The sequence below is a fragment of the Hemitrygon akajei genome, chromosome 14 (assembly GCF_048418815.1).
Source record: "Hemitrygon akajei chromosome 14, sHemAka1.3, whole genome shotgun sequence".
Classification (NCBI taxonomy): Eukaryota; Metazoa; Chordata; class Chondrichthyes; order Myliobatiformes; family Dasyatidae; genus Hemitrygon; species Hemitrygon akajei.
Genome location: NC_133137.1, coordinates 19,782,512 through 19,806,767, shown reverse-complemented (window position 1 = coordinate 19,806,767; position 24,256 = coordinate 19,782,512). Strand labels below are relative to the sequence as shown.

At 42.3% G+C, this 24,256-nt stretch overlaps 1 protein-coding gene and 1 long non-coding RNA gene across 4 annotated transcripts in view; one reads left to right on the top strand and one right to left on the bottom strand.

Moving 5' to 3' along the window:
• LOC140738343 (leucine-rich repeat-containing protein 43-like) overlaps nucleotides 1-24,256 on the top strand; it is a 43,231-nt gene that overhangs the window by 7,556 nt on the left and 11,419 nt on the right. For 2 of the 3 annotated variants that reach the window (XM_073065560.1, XM_073065561.1), the window contains exons 3-11: nucleotides 583-693; nucleotides 863-1,002; nucleotides 8,090-8,328; nucleotides 11,304-11,461; nucleotides 15,905-16,019; nucleotides 16,860-16,999; nucleotides 18,981-19,061; nucleotides 19,892-20,140; nucleotides 22,401-22,500. In XM_073065560.1, the coding sequence (XP_072921661.1) occupies nucleotides 583-693; nucleotides 863-1,002; nucleotides 8,090-8,328; nucleotides 11,304-11,461; nucleotides 15,905-16,019; nucleotides 16,860-16,999; nucleotides 18,981-19,061; nucleotides 19,892-20,140; nucleotides 22,401-22,500 (1,333 nt within the window). The remainder of the gene's footprint in view (nucleotides 1-582; nucleotides 694-862; nucleotides 1,003-8,089; nucleotides 8,329-11,303; nucleotides 11,462-15,904; nucleotides 16,020-16,859; nucleotides 17,000-18,980; nucleotides 19,062-19,891; nucleotides 20,141-22,400; nucleotides 22,501-24,256) is intronic. The other variant, XM_073065562.1, reaches the window with a different exon arrangement.
• Nucleotides 7,037-17,358, bottom strand: LOC140738347 (uncharacterized). Its single transcript, XR_012101354.1, has 3 exons — nucleotides 17,241-17,358; nucleotides 16,218-16,322; nucleotides 7,037-7,185 (listed from the first exon to the last, which is right to left on the bottom strand). It is a non-coding gene; the product is annotated as an uncharacterized lncRNA (long non-coding RNA).

Genomic DNA, 24,256 nt, shown 5'->3' with positions numbered 1-24,256 from the left:
GTAGGCCGACTGATCACTTGTCTCTTCACCCCCACTGGAGATCATTGTCTAAAACGCTGACCCCACGGTACTGGCTGCCGTAGATGGCCGTAGTTGGATTGTCCTCTGGGGTTGGACCATTTACGTATCCTTAACACAATGTGCTAGTGTAGTAAGAGTCGGCTGGAGCCCTCTTTGCATAAACTACCCCTGAGCAGCTGGTGCTCATTGCAAGTCCTGGTTATGTGACCATGGGTGCCAGACGGTCAATCTCTGAAGAGTACTGTTCACGGCTGGGGTCACCCATCTTGGAAAGACACTGCCCAGAAGAAGGCAAAGGCAAACCACATCTGTAGGAAAATTTGCCTAGAACAATCATGGTCATGGATAGAGAAAAGAATACAAGCAACTTAAAGGCAGATGGAAGACAATGATCACCCATGTCATATGACACACCACTTAATGATGACAAATACCCCCACCCATTTTGGCTTTGTTGTTTCCAACAAGACTAGCTAAAGCAGAAAAAATGCCAGTTACTTCAACGGAATCAGAAAATAATGAACATTTTAACAGCCAATTATAATTTCTTTCCTCCTGTAGATCATTGAGGTTGACAAGGACTTGTTGAAATTTCAGAATCTGGAAGAACTTACATTAAGTGCCAATAGGATCTCTACATTAAACTCAGCCAATCTTCCAAGAAAGCTGAAGGTAAATGAGGGATTGTACAATATCATTTTAAATGTGTGACTGTCTCTGCCTCTGTTGCCTATAGTAACCCAATGAAAAATGTTTATGTTCCACCACTGTGGAAATTGGAGATCCACGTGCAGGATGGTGCAAAATAACATTTTTTTAAAAACTTGTGACCTATTTGCAGATTCTAGAGCTCTGCACCAATGAGATTTCCTCTCTAAATGATCTGATCATCAGCCCACCTCCTGGGTTACAACACCTGGGGCTGTCATACAACAAGCTTTCGCTTGACTCCGAGTACAAATTCCTCTCAGGCGAATTCTGGTAAATATTTTGACACTCTGATAAGTATCTTGAATGTGATTGAAAATGTACAGAAAATATTCCTCTTCCAACCAAATACAGTAAAATGGAGTACATTGATAGAGTAATCCAACATGGAACAGGCCCTACAGTCCAACACATACCTTCTAGCCCATTTAGCCAATATCCCTCTAAACCTCCTCCCTAACCATGTACCTGTCCAAATGTCTTCTGAATGCTGTTAAAATATGTTAAATGATGGGTTGAGTCATAGAATCATAGAGCCAAACAACATTGCAAAAGGACCTGGTCCAATTTGCCCATGCTGACCAGTGGACACCCTTCTTCACTCATCTCATCTCCTAGCACTTAGAGTCATAGAGTCATAGGACACTGCAACATAGAAGCAAACAGGCCCTTTGCTCCGTCTAAGTTCGCGGCAAAACCATTTAAAACTGCCTACTCCCATCGCCTTGCACCTGGACCACCGCCCTCCATAACCCTGTATCTGTCCAAACTTCTCTTAAACGTCAAAATCAAGCTCACAATTACCACTTGTGTTGGCAGCTCGTTCCACACTCTCAGAACCCTCTGACTGAAGAAGTTTCCCCCTCATGTTCCCCTTAAACTTCTCACCTTTTACCCTTAACCCATGACCTCTAGTTGTAGTCCCACTCAACCTCAGTGGAATAAAACCTGCTTACATGTACCCTATCTATACCCCTTCATCATTTTGTATACCTCTATCAAATCTTCCCTCAATCATCTACGTTCCAAGGAATAAAGTCCTAACCAAATCAATCTTTTCTTGTAACTCAGGTCCTCCTCTCCAAACAACATCCTTGTAAATTTTCTCTGTACTCTTTCAACATTATTTACATCTTTCCTGTAGGTAGGTGACCAAAACTGCACATAATATTCCAAATTAGGCCTCACCAGTGTCTTATACAATTTCAACATAACGTCCCATTTCCTGTACTCAATACATTGATTTGTGAAGGTGAATGTGTCAAAAAAGCTTGCTTTACGGCCCTTCCTAACAGTGATGCCTCTTTCAATGAATTATGGACCTTGTTCCACCACGCTCCTCAGTGCCCTGCTGCTCACGGTGTAAGGCATGCCCTGGTTGGTACACTTGGTACACTGCACTCTATGCCTAAGCAATTCAAATGCTCACCTAGTCGCTTTTTAGGGTGGCACGGTAGCATAGTGGTTAGCACACCGCTTTACGGTACAGGAGACCCGGGTTCAATTCCCACCATTGCCTGTAAGAAGTTTGTACCTACTCCCCGTGACCACGTGGATTTCCTCCGGGTGCTCTGGTTTCCTCCCACAGCCCAAACCACGTACAGGTTGGTTGGTTAATTGCTCATTATAAATTGTCCCGTGATTAGGTAGGGAGTAAATTGGGGAATTGCTGGGCAGCACGGCTCAAAGGGCCGGAAGGGCCTGTTTCACACTGTAGCCCCATAAAACAAATGCTGGGAGTGACTAATCTCTGGGTGGAGAATGTCCATCCATATTTTTTACGTTTTTAAAAATTTTCAGCCTTTGTAGGCTGAGCCGGCATTTAATTTCCCATCCCTCCTCGTCCTTGCACACCAGACCAGCGTGAGATCATCCATTATGTAAAAACAAAAGGGCAAAAGCAGATTCATGAAGGTAGAGCAGTGGATGTGGTGTATATGGATTCCATGAAGTCCTCTGACATGGTGGGCTCATTCAGAGAGTCAGGAGACATGGAATCCAGGCAACTTGGCTGCGCGGATTCAGAAATGGCTTGCCTTTAGAAGAAGGTGGTTGATTTAGTTGAGGTTCTACATATGTTCTACACTCCTCTTGACTAGGGCTTTGCGATGAATATGCAGCATCATCAGGAGAGTTTAAGCACAACACTTTATGTGCTGACCCCATACTTTTCAATTGTGATTGGTGCTGCATGTCTAACACGGCCTGAAGGTCCTTCTACCCTCGTCTGCTCCTAACTGGAACCCTGGCACTTTGAAAGCCATCGTAGCGCAGCAGCTAATCCGACACTACTGCAGCTCGGTGCGTCGGAGTTCGGAGCGCAATTCCCTGTGGGATTGTGTGGGTTTCCTCCGGGTGCTCCGCTTTCCTCCAGTTTTGGAGGTTAGTCGGCATTTTGTAAATTGTCCCGTGATTAGGCTGGGGTTGCTGGTTGTCGTAGGTCTGGAAGGGCCTATTGCCTGCTGTACCTTTAAGAAGAAAATGCATTTCTCAGCTGACTGGTGGATTTATGTCGCTCAAAGAAACTCTGAGGGAAATTGTACATTCACCACTGCATAGATCATCATCAGCCTCCTGGAAAGTCTGCATATTGTGAGTTAACATGCTCAATATTTCCATGAAATACATGTCTAGGGTCACGTGATTAGTTCCCAGAGGAGCTCATGAGCTTCTGTATTTATTAATTTCCATCCATCTGGACACCAGCTGGTTTGCTTTCTGATTGAAACTAAATAGCTTGAAAGATATTTTAAACAGTTCACTAGTGTATTCTTCTTAATGCCAAACATTAACATTTACGAGATAAAGAATTGCTGTCAAACACACGATGAATCGAGAGCATGCATTTAAATAACAAATTAAATTATTCTGTGATTTATAACGTAGTGCATACCGCTGTTGTAACATCAGCCTCTACACTTCCATGCAGTCAGCACGCTTGTTAGCATTAGGATTGAAGTAGGCTGCAGAAAGTTGGGAAGTTAGTCAGCTCCATCATGGGTACTGGCCTTCGTAGTATCCAAGACATCCTCAAGGAGCGGTGCCTCAGGAAGGCGGTGTCCGGCACTAAGGACACACACCTCCCAGGCCATGTCCTCTTCTCATTGTCACTGTCAGGAAGGAGGTATAGGAGCCTGGAGATACACTCGCAGCAATTCAGGAACAGCTTCATCCCCTCTCCCATACAATTCCGAAATGGACATTGATCCCATGAACTTTTTTTAAAAATCTCTGTTTTTGCAATATTTATTTTAACTTAGCTATTTAATATACATTATTCTATGATTCAAAGATTCTGTAACACTGTAATTCAGTCATATTAGATCATAAGGCCAAAAGACGTAGGAGCGGAAGGCCGTTTGGCACAAAGTCTGCTCCGCCATTTCATCATGGCTGCTCCATTTTTTTCTCTTAGCCCCAGTCTCCTGCTATCACACCCCTCATCCCATATCCCTTCATACCCTGACCAATCAAGAATCTATCAAACTCTGCCTTAAATATACATAAAGACTTGGCCTCCACAGCTGCTTATGGCAACGAATTCCTCAGATTCACCACTCACTGCCTAAAGAATTCCTCATCATCTCCATTCTAATAGGACACCTTTCTATTCTGAGACTGTGTGCTCTGGTCTTCGACTCTCCCACCATAGGAAACATCCTCTCCACGCCCACTCTATCAAGGCCTTTCACCATTCAGTAGGTTTCAATGAGATCACCCCCTCATACCTCTGAATTCTAGTGAAACCAGGCCCAGAGCCACCAAATGCTCTTCATATGACAAGCCATTCAATCATGGAATCATTTCATGAATCTCCTTTGAACCCGCTCCAGTTTCAGCACATCATTTCTAAGGTGAGGGGCCCAAAACAGTTCATAATACTTCGTGAGGCCTCACCAGTGCTTTATAAAGTCTCAACATTACATCTTTGCTTTTATATTCTAGTCCTCTTGAAATGAATGCTAACATCACATTTGCCTTCCTCACCACAGTCTCAACTTGCAAATTACCTTTAGGGAATCCTGCACAAGGACTCCCAAATCCCTTTGCGCTTTGGATTTTTGTATTTTCTCTCCATTTAGAATCCACACTGTATTCCATCTGCCGCTTCTCTGTCCATTCTCCTAATCTGTCCAAGTCCTTCTGCAGCCTCTCTATTTCCTCAGAACTACCTGCCCCTCCACCTGTCCTTGTTTCATCTGCAAACTTTGCAACAAAGCCATCAATTCCATCATCAAAATCATTGACTAATAATGTAAAAAGAATTGGTCCCAGCACAGACCCCTAGTGGCACAGACCACTATTCACTGGCAGCCAACCAGAAAAGGCTCCCTTTATTCCTACTCTTTGCCTCCTGCCAATCAGCTACTGCTTTATCCATGCTAGAATCTTTCCTGTAACACCATGGGCTCATAGCTTGATAAGCAGCCTCGTGTGTGGCTCCTTGTCAAAGTCCTTTGCAAATCCAAGTACACAACATCAATCAATTCTCCTTTGTCTATCCTGCTTGTTATTTTTTCAAAGACTTCCAACTGATTTGTTAGCAAGACTTTTCCTTGACCATGCTGGCTACAGCCTATTTTATCAGGTGCCTCCAAATACCCTGAAACCACATCCTTAACAATTGACTCCAGCATCTTCACAGCCACTGAGGTCAGACTAACTGGCCTCTATTTCCCTTTCTTCTACCTCTCTCCTTTCCTGAAGAGTGGAGAGATATTTGCAATTTTTCAGTCTTCCAGAACTAATCCAGAGTCTAGTGATTCTTGAAAGATCATTACTAATGCCTCCACAATCCTTTCAGCCTCTTTCAGAACCCTGGGGTGCACACCATCTGGTCCAGGTGACTTATCTACCTTTAGACCTTTCAGTTTCTCAAGAACCTTCTCCCTAGTTATGGTTAACTTGACCACTGACACCAGGAAGTTCCACCATTCTGCTAGCATCTTCCACAGTGAAGACTGATGCAAAATACTTATTAGTTCATCTACCATTTCCTTATCCCCCCATTACTACCTCTCCAGCATTGTTTTCCAGCCGTCCAATATCCACTCTTATCTCTCTTACACTTTATGTATCTGATGAAACTTTTGGTATCCTCTTTCATATTGGCTAACTGACTTTCGTATTCCATTTTTTACCTTCTTGATGACTTTTTAGTTGCCTTCTATTGGTATTTAAAAGCTTCCCAATCCCCTAACTTCCCACTAACATTTGCCCAGTGGATTATCGGCACCCAATTGCCCACCATTAAGAACATCTGCCATAAACGCTGCCTGGGCAGGGCAAAAAGCATTATCACGGATGCATCTCACCCTAACCATGGACCTTTTATTCTCGTGCCATCCGGTAGGCGCTACAGGAGCCTCTGCTCCCGCACCAGCAGGCTCAGGAAGAGCTTCTTCCCTGAGGCTGTGACCCTGCTGAACCTCACATCACAGCGCTAGGCAGTATTGCACCCATATAGTACTCTCAGTACTGTTATATTTGTGTGCTGTAGCACTTACTTTTTATTCGCAGTTATTCTGTAAATAATACTATTCTTTGCATTTCTGGTTCGAAGCTAACTGCTTTTCATTTGGCTTTGTATCTATACTCGGCACAATGACAATAAAGTTGAATCTAATCTAATCTCCGTTCTATGCCCTCTCTTCAGCTTTTATGTTGGCTTTGACTTCCCTTGTTACCCACAGTTGCGTCAACTTGTCTTTAGGATACTTCTTTCTCTTTGGGTTGTATATATCTTGTGCCTTCCGAATTGCTTCCAGAAACTCCAGCTGTTGCTGCTGTGCCGTCATCCCTGCCAGTGTTCTTTTCCAATCAGTTTTGCCCAACTCCTCTCTCATGTCTCTAATTCCCCTTACTCCACCATAATACTGATACATCTGACTTTATCTTCTCCTCAGATTTCAGGGTGAATTCGATCATATGATGATCACTAACCCCTAAGGGTTCTTTTACCTTAAGCTCTCTAATTAAATCTGGTTTGTTGCACGACACCCAATCCAGCACAGCTGGTCCTCTAGTGGGCTCAACCACAAGCTGCTCTAAAATTCCATCTCATAGGCACTCTAGAAACTCCCCCTCTTAGAATCCAGCACCACCCTGATTTTCCCAATCTACTGCATACTGAAATTCCCCGTGTGTATTGTTTTGCTGCCACAGAGTTGACAAATTTCATGACATATGCCGATGATATTAAACCTGATTCTGACAAGTCATATTTAAACATGAGTTAATTAAGAGAAATAATTGGTGTTCATGGGTTGCTCCTTATTTTAAAAACAGAACTTCTAAAATTTCCAGTTGTCTGATAAGGATCCTCAAACAATTAACAATGCTGTTATCTTCCAGCATCTGCAGAACCTCGTGTGTCTCTTATCTTCACTCTGTCTTGTCAATGGTTCCAAGCCCGCCACACGTTTTCTCCAACTCCTGCATAAGACATTCATTTCCCTGTGAGATTACACAAATGTCAAAATAACGACATGCCTGCATTTTAGGAACATATTGTTAAGAACTGGATTGAAAATGTTACTGACGGTCTGAGTAGTGGTGAAAGATGAGCCACCATCCAGTTTTCCCTGGTTATCATTCCAAGAAAATCACCAACAACCCAAGGTCCTCAGTCCTCCTTGATCAGCAACATTTTTATGGAACAATATTTATTATTAACATTCTAACAATCCTTAGTTTCTCTCTAAGCTCCAAGTGCTTCTTAAATACTTCCATTGAATCTTCTTCAGCGACTTCCTCTGGCAGCTCAGTTCATATACTCACCAACCTCAGCATGGAGAATTGCTCCTCGCGTCCCTTGTAAATATTTCTCACCCTAAATCTATGCCATCTGGTTTTGGACTCCCTACCCTGCATCTCCACACATCTCAGAATTCTAAACCTTTCTCTAAGGTCACTCCTCATTCTTATACATTTCAAGGCATGAGGATCAAGCCTGGCCTATAAATTGGACCCTCTCATCCTGTCAACTTCCTTTTAACTTTTTTCTGCACTCTTTCCAATTTATCCACATCATGTCACGACGTGCCACATAGACATTACCAAAGATTGACCAAATCTGTGGTTAATGACAGTAGGGAAACCTTTATACATGAACTATAACAGGGAATTTTATGCCCCCTTATAAATTTTCCTACTCTGAGGATATTTTGGCATAAGATAAATTGAATAGTTTGAGATATTTCTGATAACATTCAAAGTTTCAACTGTTAGAAATTTTGAGGATAGTTTCATGAGCACCCTGGGGTTCATGTACTATAACACTTAAAGAAGAAAAAAATTAAAACTTGAGTTTTAAGTTGAGTTCTATAACATGTGCTTTTTTTAATCATTCGGAAAACAGGCCCAATCTAATATCGCTTGACTTGAGTTTTAATGACTTTGGGAATTTGCTGAATATTGTGGCTCACCTTACTTTGCTGCCAAAACTGAAAAACCTTATTCTCCTGGGAAATCCAATTGCCCTTCTTCCCAATTACCGGGGTTATATCATTGACACATTGAAGAACCTTACTGCCCTGGATGATGTGTTGATAACCCCAGATGAAAGACATATTTTTAACCATTTGTCAAAATATGAAGGTAAGTGTTTCAAGCCTTTACTGACCATGTATTGAGAACTTCTTTTATTTCTAAAACTTAACCAATGCAGTGTAGCACAAATTGTCTTGAAGCCAATATTTGTGTCACTTAATATTCTACGAGGGGTTAATAACTCATCTGGGGTGATTGATAAGCTCGTGGCCTAAGGTGGAAGGAGATGAGTTATTAACTTCAAACTTTCTGCATAATCACTTAAAGAGTTGACCTGCATGTGCATGTAACGAGAGCTGTATAACTCATCTCCTTCTACCTTAGGCCACGAACTTATCAATCACCCCTGCTGTGGACACTTTCTGAAGGTCCAAGATCCTTATGCTCCATGACTGCTGGACTAAGTGTGTAGATGTAGAAGGGGACTATGTTGAAAAATAAATGTCCTAGGCTTTCTAAAACTGATTCCTTCTACCTTAGGCCATGAACATATCAATCACCCCTCATAGTTGACATTCATTATTGATCTGCATTTAACTTAAAAATAAAGTTTTACAGTAAATAAAATGAATTTGGTTTCTCATTGGCATTACTTCCATGTTATTTAACCCATTGATTTAAATATTTAAATATTTCAAGAATTAAAAAACAGGAATAATACTGCTTGGGGTGTAAAATGGATTTATGACTTGAGTCCACCCTGTCAAAGCTTGTTTGTTCTTATCAGTCTGAGGCTCCCAGAGATATTTGCTGCCACCCATAGCCCAAAGATGTATCGGTTATCAAATTAATTGATCATTGAAAATTGTCCGGTGATTAGGCTAGGGTTAAATTGCGGGTTACTGGGCATTAGGCCTCAAGGGACCAGAAGGGCCTATTCCACGTTGTATCTCAATCAATCATTGAGTAGGCGCGATTAAAATCAGATTGGCAGAGTCAATCAGACTTGCAGTGACACAGCTCAGCCAAGTGCACTGACTGGGATGGATTATGATTATTTAGGGTGTCAACTGACAGCCAACCCCAAGTTAAGATCATAGGAGGATTTCTGTGCATTGTAAAGATCAGATGAACATTGAGACAGTTCCACGACGAGGAAACCCAGTGACTGTAGATAGTTCCCTAGAGAGATTGCAACAAAAATGTTTACAGCAAGAAACAAAATTATCATATTAATTTTGATAATTTTAAATAATTTGATAATCAAATTATAAATTAAACTAATCAGAGTATCTGTATAATTTGATAATCAAATTATAAATTAATCAGAGTACAGGCTATATCAGCCTTTGATCACATTAACTATTGGAGTGCTGTGATTAATATATTGGAATTGGTTTATTATTATTACTACATGTACTGAGAAGCCATGTAAAGCTTGTCTTGCATACTGTTCATACAGATCACATCACAGTGAATTGAGGTAGAACAACATAAAACAATAGTAGAACAGTGAATAAAGTGTAACAGCCACAGAGGAAATACAATGCACTATAAGATCATAATGAGGTAAATTCTGAGGTCAAGAGTACATCTTATCGCACTAGGAAGCCATTCAATGGGGCAAATGCACTCAGTGACCGCTCTATTACATACTCCTGCACACCTGCTCATTGATGCAAATATCTAATCAGCCAATCACGTGGCAACAACTCAATGCACAAACACATGCAGACGTGGTCAAGAGGTTCAGTTGTTGTTCCGACCAAACATCAGAATGGGGAAGAGATGTGACTTTGACCATGGAATGATTGTTGGTGTCGGATGGGGTGGTCTGAGTATTTTGGAAACTGCTGATCTTCTGAAATTTTCATGCACTGCGGTCCTGAGAATTTACAGAGAATGGTACACTAAAACAAACAAAAATAAATCCAGCAAGCAGCAGTGTTGTGGGCAAAAGTGCCTGTTAATGAAAGAGGTCAGAGGAGAATGGCCAGATTGATTCAAGCTGACAAGGTGACATTAACTTAAATAACCATGTTACAACAATGGTGTGCAGAAGAACATCTCTGAATGCACAACATGTTGAACCTTGAAGTGGATGGGCTACAGCAGCAGAAGACCATGAACATACACTCAGTGGCTACTTTATTAGGTTCAGGAAGTTCATTATCTGTGAGAGTTAAAATAATAATGTGGAAAATTGAAATTGAATCTTTCAATTTCTTGAATCTCTCAAGCAGTTTGAGAACATTTTATAAGGCCATACAAAGAAATGCTCTGTATAGAAATAACTCAGCCATGAATGGTCCCAAGCCCAGCTGTGAAAGGAGCATGACTAGGTATAGAGCTAGTAACTTTATTCCATAAAATCCAGAGCTACAGAAACGCTAACCGAAGCTCTGAAGACCTCGTCCCTAGAAGAGTTGTGAAGTCGAGTGGTGAAAGAGGAAACCACAGGGCCAATCAACCTTCTACTGGTCCAGGACAGAGGACTCTGGTGAGCTGCTGTTGGCAGCCAAGGTCCCAGCAGGGGTGACAGGCACAAGAAGAAGGAGACAATATAGAAATGTGCAGTGCTTATTGAAAGCAGAACTGGGCATGTTTGAGCTTATGATAAATAGCACAGCAAATCTACTCAGGAAACAAAGAAAATAAATGAAACTGAACAAAATGAAGTAATCACTTCAAAAAGGAAGTGAGTGGGGAAACATAACATTAAATGGCCTATTATAAGCCACTGAAGTGCAGTTTCCAAAACTGATTAACAAGGGAATTACCCCATTCTCTCCCTATGACAAGGAATTATGTTGTCATTGTATGTGGCTATAAATTACAGAAGTACATCAATATTCAATCTATATTTGAAGAAGACTTTCATCAGGGCAATATTTAGGTCAAATTCCAAATCAAACTGTCAATCTACCATTTCCTTCAGACACCAAAACTTCTGTCACTTTAGTTAGTAAAGTATTAAATGTTCATTTAATAATCTGTTTATATTTGTCTATATAATAGCAAAGTGAGTCAAGTCTTCACCTATTTGAATTCTCCCTTTTGATCCAATTTATATCCTACTCTAGAATTTACAGTTAATCTTACTCGGGCAACAATAAGTGTAGGAAATGTAACGGGCATTCCCAATCCCATTGATCCCCTGGAGGAGTTGCCAGAATTCCCAATTATCACCAGGAATTACTTTGTAACCTATGACTTTCTTGAAGATTCACGAGGTTTTGAGGTAAGTACTGAGAAAACACAAGATAAAAAGGTGAGTGGCAGTCAGCTCTTCCGATTTCATTTTTCATTATAACAGAGAATTTGGAGGATGGCTGGGGTCTTTAATTATGCTGATTGCTTAACGGATACAGCAGGAAGTATAGACAGTCCATTAAACATAGTTTCACTGGAACAAGCCCTTCAGCCTACGACATTTGTGCCAAATGCTTAGTCAAAATTAAACTAGTTCTCTCTTGCCTCCGCATGGTCCATTTCCCTCCATTTTCTGTACGTTCATGTACCTACCTACAGTAAAAGTGTCTTTTACATGACTGTTGCACCTGCTTCCATCACTACTACAGGAAGCCCATTCCAGGCTGTCAGAGCTTAAATTTTCCCTCTCTCACCTTAAATATAGTTTCCCCAGTATTTGACATTTCTACCCTAGGAGAAAGATTCTGACTGTACCCTATCTATGTCTCTCATAATCTCATAAACTTCGATCATGTCTCTTCTCAGACTTCAACACTCTCCTGAGTAAACAACCCAAGTTTGTCCAGCCTCTCCTTATTCCCTCTAGTCCAGGCAGCATCCTAGTCAACCTCCCTTATATCCTTTCTCCATGTCCTTCCTGTAATGGAATAACCAGAATTAACAGAATACTGCAAGTGAAACCTAGCCAAAGTTTTGTACAGCGGCAACGTGACTTCCTGACTCATAGCCAATGCCATGACCAATGAACGCAACGTGTCATGTACATTCTTTACCATCCTGTCCACTTGTGTGGCCTCTTTTAGGGATCTCAAGATCCCTCTGTACACCAATGCTATTAAGGTTCCTGCCATTACCTGTATAATTTCCTCTTACAAAAGTGGCACGCTTCATACTTGTTTGGATTAAAATCCATCTGCCTTTTATCTCTCTTTGGACCAGTTATCATATAACCAATCTACACCCTGCTGGGACAGTGGACTGGGCCACGTTCAGGGACTCATCTGTGGATCTGAACAAATGGTTGTCACAGACTTTATGAAACAGTTGTGTCCTCACAAAAAACATTGAGAGTCCTCCCAACCAGAAGCCCTGGATGAACCATGAGATCTGCAAACTGCTGAGGGCCAGATCAGAGGCGTTCAACTCCGACCCCCGGAAAGACATCTCACGGGCAAAGTGGCAATTCCAGACTAAACTTGAATCAGCAAAGAATGCTCAACAGTTGTGAGAGGGGTTGAACGCTATCACCACTTATCAAGCAACATAGGTGACCACAGGGCTTCGCTTCCAGGTGAGCTCAATGCCTTTTATGCTCACTTTGGCTGTCAAAACATGGAGCAACCTTCACGAACTCCCACAGCTCCCGATGATCCTCTGATTTCGGTCTCTGAGGCTGACGGGCAAGCAGCCTTCAGGAGGGTGAACCACAAGAAACATGTGTCCCAGATGGGGTACCTGGCCAAGTTCTAAAGTCCTCAGCTGATCAACTGGCTGGAGTGTTCACTAAAATCTTTAACCTCTCACCGGCAGTGAGTGGTACCCACCTGCTTCAAGCAGGCTTTAATCATACCGATGCCAAAGGAGAACGTGATAACCTGTCTAAATGACAGGTAGCAGTTCTGTCCACAGTGATGAAGTGTTTTGAGGGGCTGATGATAAAACATATTAAGTCTAGCCAGAGAAACGACTTGATCCGCTCCAATTTGCCTACCGGAGGAACAGATCCATGGCAGATGCCTTCTCATTGGCTCTTCATCCAACCCTGGAACATCTGGACAGCCAAGATGCATACATTCAGGATGCTCTTTATCAACTACAGCTCAGCATTCAATACCATCATCCCCTCGAAACCGATTAATAAGCTCCAAAACCTCGGCTCAATACCTCCTTGTGCAATTGGATCCTCAATTTCCTCAATTGCAGACTCCAATCAGTTTGGATTGGCAACAACATCTCCTCCACAATCTCCATCAGCACAGGTGCGTCACCAGGCTGTGTGCTTCGCCCCCTGCTCTACTCACTTTACACTTACGACTGTGTGGCTAAGCACAGCCCCAATGCCACATTCAAGTTTGCTGATGACACCACAGTCGTAGACCAAATCGAAGGTGGTGACGAATCAGTTTAAAGGAGGCAGATTTAGAACCTGGCCAAGTGGTGCCGTAACAACTGCCTCTTACTCAATGTCAGCAAGACGTATTGCCTTATTGACTTCAGAAGGAGGAGATCAGAAGTTCTTGACCCAGTCCTCATTGGAGGTTGAGCGGGTCAGCAAATTGTAAATTTCTCTGCGATATCATTTCAGGTGACCTGTCCTGGGGTCAGCACGTAAGCGCAAATGCGAGAAAACACAGCGGTGCCACTACTTCTTTAGGAGCTTGCGAAGATTTGGCAGGACGTCTAAGACTTCAACAGACATCTATACACGTGTGGTGGAGAGTATATTGACTGGCCGCATCAGAACCTGGTGTGAAAACACCAACGCCCTTGAACAGCAAATCCTACAGAAAGTGGTGTCTATAGCCCAGTCCGTCACGGGTAAGGCCCTCCCCACCACTGAGCAGATCAACAGGAAAGCAGCATCCATTATCACGGGACTCCACCAACCAGGTCATCCTCTCTTCTTACTGTCGCCATCAGGAAGAAGGTACAGGAGTCTCAGGACTCACACAACCAGGTTCAGGAACAGTCATTACCCCCTGAACCAACAGGCTCTTGAGCCCGAGGGGATAACTTCACTTGCTCCATCCCTGAACTGTTCCCACAACTTAGAGATTCACTTTCAAGGTCTCTTTGTCTCATGCTCTCAAGATTAATTGCTTATTATTATTATTATTATTATATTTTTTCTCAGCTCAGACTGGTGAAACATGAGATACGGGCATAGCCAAGCATGCTCATTTCTCAATTGCTAGGAACTTTCAGACTATTCAAGTGGTGTTTAGTATTGTGGCTTTCTGAAGATTTACGTAGATATTGCTGTGTAGCCCTAATTGTTTAATGAGTTTGGGATGACACCAGTTGTAGATATTACTATTGGGACAATGTATGCCCTGTTCATGTTCCAGAGTCTTTCAATTTCCTCTACTAATTCAGCATATTTCTGGTATTTTTCACTTACTGATTTCTGTACGTTACGCGTGTTTGGAATGGCTAAATCTATTAAATAAATAGTTCTTGCTTGTTTATCCTGTATTATTATTGTTGTCATTATTATTATTTCTTTCCACTTTCCATTTGTATTTGCACAGTTTGTTGTCTTTTGCAGACTGGTTGTCCACCCTGTTGGTGTGGTCTTTCACTGATTCTAACGTGTTTCAATCGTTCAATAATATCAGAGAATGTGTACAATAGAAAACCTGAAATTCTTGTGCTTCACAGGCATTCACAAAAACAGAAGTGTGCCCCAAAGAATGAGGGATAGTAAAAAGTTAGAACCCCAAAGTCCCCTACTCCCCCCTCCCACTGGTAACCAGCAGCAAAGCAACAACCCTCCCCCAATTACACTATCAGCACTCTCCACCTACCAAGCAAACAACAGCAAAGCCCCAGAGATCAGCAGTACAACAAAAACTACTCGTTCACCCAACAATTAGACATGCCACATGCTCCCTCTCTCTCCCTAATAAAGGGAGAGAAGTGTCACCCTTTCAAAGCGAGAGGGAGACCAGCAAAGTCAAACAGCTGGCTGATTTGCGATGTTAAACTCTGCCACGTTGCTTTTTCGCCCTTGCGTTCTCCGACTCAAGGATCAGCAACATACTCTCCCCCACTAGCAAGAGAAAGAGAGAGAGAGCACAATCCGAGTACAGGGCCCCTGGCAGCCGATCTGCTGCTCCTGCTTTCAGTTGCCGGCACCGGCATAGAATCACCTCGTCCCCAGGGCCACAAAGCCTCAGAACCCCAAAGGCGTGCTCATCTTCTAGGCCGCGATGTTGAGAAACGGCCGGTCGGTGAACCATCGCCGCAAAGTTTGAGCGTAGCTCTAGGTCAGGGTCTTTGACAGAACCCCAGCCACCTTGAAAAGGAAAAAGAGCGACATTAAAGGTAGAAATTAAGCTGTTTCTGCAGGTGAGCTCAGAGAAATTGCTGTCAAGCGCCATCATCGCTCTTGTATTTACTGTGAATGCCTGCAGGAAAATGATAATAAATTTACTGTATTTTGAACTTGGATCATATAAGGATCAAGGTGTTGCATACTGTACATAATCCGCCTTATATAGCTGACGAACTGAAGGGTTTTCCCTTTGCACATTTTGTCATTGTGAAATGAGCAAAACAAGATGGATATATCATGGGTTGGGTGGGTGTTTACACTGAAGAGAGACACAACATGACAGTGATGGAACTAGGAGCAGTTTCAGGGAACTTGTCATTCAAACAATATTGTATAAGTGATTGTAACAGTTTATAACTGTACTTTACATTTGGTTTTAATGGCCAGCCTCTTCCTAACTTTTTTCCATGTAAGCAAAGTGAAAACTCCTCCAGTGAAATGCCTGATGAGACCGGTAAAGTTTCCACATCAGCAGCTCCTGACCCTGTCACCAGCCCTCTCCCAACAGCACAGGACCCATCTCAAGAAGGTAAAATGAATTCTGTTAAATTACTACTACTAAACTCTTAAAACTCAGGGGGCCACGGTCGCCCAGTGGTTAGCGGGACGCTATGACTGCTCATGGGGTGGGGGGGGGGGGGGTCGGAGTTCGGAGTTTGGAGTTCAGTTCTGGCGATAAGAAAGTTTGTATGATGCTCTGGGTTCATCCCACAGTTCAAAGACTTACCAGTTAGTAGGTTGATTGGTCATTGTAAATTGTCCTGTGATCAGGCTAGGGTTGTCGGATAGCGCAGCTCAGTGGGCTGGAAGGGGTCTGTTCCGTGTTGTATCTCTAAATAAAATAACGAAAATATAAAATCAGGGAAGGATTCAGGCATTTTATTTAACGCTGAGGTGACTTATGGGTTCCTTTTTAAAAAGCCCTGAGAGTTCTGTGACACTGTTTGCTTCATGGAAGCATTGCTGCCTTTTTCTTCTGCAAGACTTAACAGACTCATCAATGTAAATACTTAAGGAGTTTGAAACTACCCTTAAAATGTCCACACTGACCAGTTAATAGGTTTTGGTAAGGTCTGTGGAAACTGGATGAAATAATAAATCCAGCATAGACCAAGTCTATGTTCAGCTGCCTTAAACAACGTGAGGAAGTTGGTAGAACACTTTACCATTAGATCCACTGTGGCTCTCCTCATTATCCCACATAACAGATTAAGCATTCAAAAGTTTATGAAAATTGGGAATCATCAAGAAACGTTAAGAGACAAAAGTCTTGTTAAATCATGCGGCTCTATGTAAAAGTGTGTGAGGTGAAGAAACGTGATCTACCCACTAAGATTAATGAGATTTTAAATTTCATTTTGCTCCTCAGTGCTTACTCACAAGGTACCTCTAAAGCCCTGGGCAGATCCAATAGTGTACAACTACACCAAGGATTTCAGTGTGGCTAATCTGTACGCACTGAAGAAATTGCTCCAAAATGGTCTGACAATAAATGTCATCGAAGAAAAGGTAATCTTTTGCTTCTGGTTAGTAGGTTGCTAATGCCGCTATGCTCACTGTAATGATGACTTCTGGTTAGTAGGTTGCTAATGCCGCTATGCTCACTGTAATGATGACTTTTTGAGAACAATTTTAAATTTTATTTCAACTTCTTCACGTGTAATCAAAGGCTGAAACTCTTTGTGACTGTCTCTGCCAACAGAATTAGGCATAGATATTGTGAATTTCATAAGGCACATTTCAAACTTACTGGCTGAGATCCACAGGCTACTTCCTGTCTGGGCCCTGATTCCAGAATCTTCTCTTGGGTTCTGCACCAGTCTATACCTGGCACAGAATCAACAAGAATATTGACTTGAATAAAATTTGCAAACCTACACAAAGAAAATGGAAATATTTTAAATATGTACTTTTAGTGTGTTAAATGTCGATAATTATATGTATTACTTATGAATTAAATTTACTTTTAATACTTATTTATGAACATCAGAGACTTTCTGAAACATCAAACCCTCTGACAGTTTTCAGAGCTGGTTAAACTAGGGATGTGACAATCTCCTAGAGGAATTCTGTGGGTCAAACTGCAGCTGAGGAGGAAAGGAGTTGTCCTTTGTGGGTAAAGAAAGGAATTCCTTTCCTTCTGGGAGTTACGATTCAGAGGTTTTCAGAGGATTCTGTGCATTAAATTCATTTGAATCTGGGATTTGGGCTCCATCACATTGTCTGGGGCTTTGCTGACAACTCCAGACCCCAAGGGTCCAAATTCAGATATGATAAATTTCAGAGAGAGGTGAATGAACTATATCATACAGATGAGGAGGAAGAAAAATCAAATATTTGACAGAAGAGAATGGGGAGACGGCTCTTGCCAAATATAGTTTTTTTTTAAACGGGGCTGAGGGACATTCTCCAGATCAGACATTAGCTAAAGTTATAAAAATACTTGTGCACATTGATAAAATTAAGCAGTAATTGAAATAACGTTTAAATAGAAACAGAAAATGCTGGGAAACTAAACAAATCTGACAACATTTGCAGGAAGAAAGTGGGAATGTTTCAGTTTGAAGACTCATTTGCTATCCTTAACAGTGTTGCTGAGAAGAGAGATCTTGGGGTCCAAGTTCATAGCTGCATGGAAGTGGCGACACGGGTTGATACAGTGGCTAAAAGGGCTTATGGAATGCTTGCTTTTATTGGCCAAGCCATTGAGCGCAAAAGTCAAGAGGTTATGTTGCAACCTTATAGAACTCTGGTTAGGCCACATCTGGAGTATTGCACACAGTTCTGGTTGGCACACTATCAAAAGCATGTTGAGGCTTTGGAGAGGGTGCAGAAGAGGTTTACCAGGATGCTATCACGTGCTTTCAAGAGAGGCTGGATAAACTTGGGTTGTTTCCTTTGGCACTGTGGAGGCACATATAATCTTATAATCTTTATAAGATTATGAGAGGCATAGATGGAGTGGACAGGTAGAAATGTCTAATACCAGAGGGAAAGCATTGAAGGTGAGAGGGGTGAGGTTCAAAGGGGATGCGAGGGTAAGTTTTTTTTACTCAGAGAGAGGCGAGTGCTTGGAATGCGCTGTTTGGTATGGCGGTCAAGACAAATACATTGGAGGCTTTTAAGCCCCGTTTAGATAGGCACATGGATATGTGGAAGATGGAGGCATATGGACATTGTGGAGGTAAGAGGGATTCAGTCTTAGGTTTTTTTAAAAATTTACTTTTTAACTGGTCAGCCCAACATTGTGGGTCGAGGCGTCTGTTCCTGTGCTGTACAGTTCTATGTTCTTTTTTCTATAGAACTGACTTATTGAATGTTCTCAGCATTTTCTAGTTCTCTTTCAGAGTTCCAACATCCACCGTTGGATGCCTTGAAATGCCTTTAAATTCCCGCTAATCCTCAAAATACAGTTTGCTCCTTTGTCTGCTCTCGCTCCTTGGATTGGACGCTCAGCAGCTGATTTTGAGAAAGCTCCTTTGTTCTGTAGATCCTTTCATGGCCAGTCGAGACATTGGAAACTTCGGAAGCTCCCATGAAAGAGAAAGGGAAAGGACAAGAGTCTGCAAAGGTGGTAACTAATGAAAACACATAACCACGGAATAAATTAGAATCTGTTGTGTCCCTCGTCCCCCCCCCCCCCCCCCCCCGAGACCTGTTAACAGATCTCATTTCTTCTACTGGATGAGGTAACAGGAACCCAGACTGAAGTAAATGGCTCAGTCTGGGGTTAAATGCCAAAAGTGAAAAGACTTGCATCCTCGTTGCACTTTTCATTGTTTCCGGTCACCCTACATCAGGGGTTCCCAAGCTGGGGTTGATGGACCCCTTCCTTGATGGTGTTGGCCCAGGGCATTAAAAAAAAGGCTGGGAGCACCAGCCCTTCAGAAGTCTACCATCAAAAACATTCTATTCAAATACAGTCTCTGCTGACCTGTAGTAAACGGGTTTGCCAAAGTAAACAAAGCGAATGGTTCGGACCAGACCATCTACGTCTGTGTTGTTGGCTGAATCATGACTCTAGAAGTCATGGCTTCCTCACTCCTGGCTTCCCTTCAAAATATGCTAGGAGACATATACATTCCTTCAATATATACACCTGCCTGAGAGAGCCCACGTGGCCACAGTTCAACTTTCATCCAAAATATGAAAGATGAAGATATTTCCCCATTTATATGATTTCTAATTTAGCAAAATCTTTTATAAAACTAAATATGGGGACCAATATTTCGGACTGAGTAAAGACCTTCGGATGTCTATTGTGGGCAGGCAGGTATCAGTTAACGTGCGCATACCATACCAAATTCTCCATTCATTCAGTAAGCTTAGAGATGTCTGTCGCTTTTTGGTGTTTTCCAATGTTGATCTGAGCAAAATGTATATTTGTTGAGGAGGAATTAGGGAGGTAAAAATAGCTCCAAGCAAAAGACCAAAGACAGTGCCAAGGACAAGAAGGGCAAAGACAGTGCCAAGGACAAGAAGAAGCAGCTTTCTACATTTCAAAGTGATGCACCCATTGAGCGAATGCTGGGGACGTGCCATGTCGATCTGTCCTCCATTCTGATGGGAAACCATTTGCTTGAGATGGTCTGTGATTTAGGAATTCCTGAAAATGAACCAAAGCCAAAGCCACCAACTCCAGATATTAAGGTAATATACAAATACTGTAACTCGAATTAGTTAAACGGCTCATTTACTGTGTAACCATGTTTAATGCCATGAAAAGGTAGTATTTTTATAAATGGAAGTGCTTAATAGCTGCTCTCTAGAAAACTGAAACACTTCGATTAAGCATGTTTTATGTCCACACATTGCTTTGCGATGACACCAGTGCCAAGCTGTATTGGCCTAGTGCCCTTCCCTTGGCCAACATCGGTGGCGTGGAGAGGGGAGACTTGCAGCTTGGGCAAATGCCGGTCTCCCATACAACCCTGCCCAGGCCTGCGCCCTGGAAACTTTCCAAGGCGAAAATCCATGGTCTCTCGAGACTAACGGATGCCTGTGTCCTGTAAATTCTAGAGAATCATTACAAGACATACTTCACTCACTATCTGCTTTATTGAAGATATTGGAAGTTCAGCATATCGTGGCATAATGGTGGATCCACCAAAAGTGGAACTTTCCGGTGGCCAGATATTTTAATTTCCATACCCGTTCCAACATGTTGGTGTTCCAACAATGAGGCTACCGTCAGGGTGGAGAAGCAACACCTTATATTCTGTTTGTGTAGCCTCCAAACTGATAGCATGAATATTGATTTTTCCTTAAAATTCCCTCTCCTTCCCCTCTTCTTCTGTTCCCCACTCTGGCCTCACCTGCTTATCAGCTGCCCCCTGGTCCCCTCCTCCTTCCCTTTCTCCTGTGTCCCACTCTCCTCTCCTATCAGACTCCTCCCTCTCCAGCCCTTGACCTTTCCCGCCCATCTGGCTTCAACCTATCACCTTCTAGCTATCCATCCTCCCCCTCCCCACCTTAATATTCTGGCACCTTCCCCCTTCCCTTCCAGTCCTGAGGAAACGTCGACTGTTCATTCATCTCCATAGATGCTGCCTGACCTGCTGAGTTCCTCCAGCGTTTTGTGTGTGTTGCTATCAACTCCAAAGTCAGAAACATATTGAACTTGATACTCCTATAATAGTTTATTATCATGACACATTATCCTAAAGCCTGTGGAACTAATGGCTAGGTCTTGTGTTTATGGGCAGCACAGATGCACCAGTGACTCGGGTTCAATCCCCGTTGCTGTCTGAAAGGGGTTTGTCCATCCTCGCTGTGACCATGTAGGTTTCCTCTGGGTACTCTGGTCTCCTCCCACATCCCACTGGGCACAATGTAATTGAGTGGCACTGGCTCCCTTGGCCGGAAGGGCCTGTTACCGAGCTGTAACTCTGAATAAATAAATACTTCGAAGAAAAGTATCAGCAAAGAACCTTGAGATCCAGTATGATCCTTTTCCTTCACCACGGATCATCAGACATGTGGCTACATTCCTAATGATATTTCTTCCACCAAGAAGGAACTCACCACAGATGCTCGGATAGGGGTGGCAAACCCATGGCACGTGTGCCCAAGAGAGCACATGCAATAGTTTTGTTACAACACAGTTTGCTGTGCCGCCCTTCAAATCCTTGAAACCCAACCAAAATAAAAATGCTACACCATGAGTATCTTTACTGGTTAATGAAGCTGCCAATGTTTTTTTTAATAACTCAAGAGCAGTGAGATGTTGTCACAGAAAATGTCCATAATCGTTGTTGCTAATCCATTAATCAATGCTAATCTCTGCTCCAAATTACCACGGCAAATGAGAGAAACCACCAATCTGGGCACACATTCTCAAGAAGATTTGCCACTCCTGTTCTAGGAACTTGTATTTGCTACACCATACCATCCTGGCAATATAATTGCCCCCCTTTTAGCACTGAGGCGAACAGGAGGAGCGAAGGAATGTGAGAGAGAGAGTGTCAGAGAAATGAGTGTGTGAGAGAAAGAGAAATAGTGGGAGAGAGAAAATGTTAGAGACACACACAGAAGAGAGAGAGAGAGAGAGGACGTGAAAGAGAAAGAGAGACAAAAAGAGGGACAGAAAGCCAGGGAAAGAGAGAGAGGGAGAGCAAGAGAGGGAAAGAAGGACAGAGGGAGAAAGAAAGAGGGAGAGAGGAGGGAAAGAGAGAGGGTGAGAGAGAGGTAGAGAGAAAGATCGAGTCCTTCCAATTAGTTGTCAATCCATTTCTCAGTCACCTGATTCAGTCTGCCTTATTTAAAGATTATCATGGTTCACACTGAACGTTGTAGTTCACATTGTTTTGAACTAGTTTTAATAAAATGTTACTGACATTGATCCAGACAAAAAAAACAACAAAAAAATGGCTCAAACTTTGGTTTTACAGAGCAGCATTTTCCTTTCCAGGAGACCAAAAGAGGAAAAAGTGCAAAGAAAAAAGATGACAGGAGTTCAAAATCTGAAAAAGGCAGTGATAAAAAGCCCAACAGTAAATTAAAAGACAACAGTAAGTTCAACAGTGGCATTTTGGTAAACACCTTTCTCAATCCTGTGGTTTATAATCGTACTGATGGTATTATGAGTTCAATAAATCGGCAGTAACACACATTGAATTAATTAATGATTGAATTTGCAGCTGTCAGTATTCACCATCACCACAATGAACATTTGCTCTTTAGAAGTGTTGTAGCATTCTGCATTTACTTTTTAAAAAAAGATACAAAATGAATAGAGTAACAGGGAAGGGGTGTCTGCTGAATGATACCTGCATTTAAAACTGGAGACTAGCGTCACAAATAAACAACATAAATTTCAAACTGTTCCTTTCCAAATGGAAAATGAAACAGATGTTAACAATGGTCAAAAGTCACCGGGAAATTTTTTTAAAAATAAGACTGGTAAAATTACTTGTCATGAAACTCTTCCCATGAGTCAGTCCGGAGAATCTTCATGGTAATCCCTCCAATGCGAGTGTATTCTTCTTTGAGTTGAAGTTAAAACACATAGAGAACAGATAGTGCACAGAAAATCTGAAATGGGAACAGAAAATTCGGAACACTTCAGATGATCTGGTAACATCTGAGTGGCATATTTTCAACACCCTGACTAAATTTCCCCTTATTCTTCCCGGCTTTATGGAGAAGCAATTTCAACTGGACTCGTTTCATGGCTAGAACTCCCTCCGCAGCCTACTCCTGGTACTATTCTTGCAAATGCCCTTTCCCTCCTCCTTCAGAATTTGATATCGAAAGCGATCAGAATCAGGGTCAACATCGCTGGCACAGGTTGTGAAATCAGTTGTTTTGTGGCAGCAGTACATTTTGATAACAACCATCAATTATTTGAAGTACAGAGTACATAAAAAATTATAAGTTAAACAAGTAGTGCAAAATCAGCGGGAAAAGTACTCAAGTCGTGTTCATGTGATCATTGCCCAGTCAGAAATCTGATGGCAGAGGGGAAGAAGCTATTCCTGAAATGTTGAGTGTGTGTATGTTCAGGCTCCTGTACCTCCTCCTTGATGTTAGCAATGAGAAGAGGGCACGCCGCGGGTGATGGCAGTCCTTAATGATGAATGCCACCTTTTAGAGGCATCCCTTTTGGAGGTGTCCTGGTTGCTGGGAAGGCTGGTGGCAATGATGAAGCTGGTTGAGGTTACAACTTCCTGCAGCTTTTTCCTGATCCTGTGCCGTGGCCTCCCAGACAGTGAGGCGACCGGCTGAAATGCACTCCGGAATGCTCTCCAAGGCACTGTACATCCGTAGAAATGCGTGAGTGATTTTTCTTTTGCGATTTTGATTTCAATTCTTTTATTTACTTTTTTTTTCGCAACCTAAACTGCCTTGCACAAAATTCAACATAATACAAGATCACAAGACACAGGAGCAGAATGAGGCTGTTCAGCCCATCAAATCTGCTCGTCCATTTCATCATGGCTGACTCATTGTCCCTCTTAACCCCATTTCTCCTGCCTTCTCCTAGTATCCTTTGATGCCTTGATTAATCAAGAACCTATCAACTTAGGTTCTTAACTCTTCCCAATGATTTGGCCCTCCACAGCTGTCTGTGGCACTGATTTCGGCAGATTTACCACCCTCTGGCTCAAGAAATTCCTCCTCATTTCTGTTCTAATATGACATGCAGATCATTCCACAGATAACTACGTTGCGATAGTACAAAGACGAAAGCAACAGAATGTGAAATGTAGTGTTACAGATCAACGATCATGAGCAGAGATGGGGGAGATAGAGCTGGGATCATCA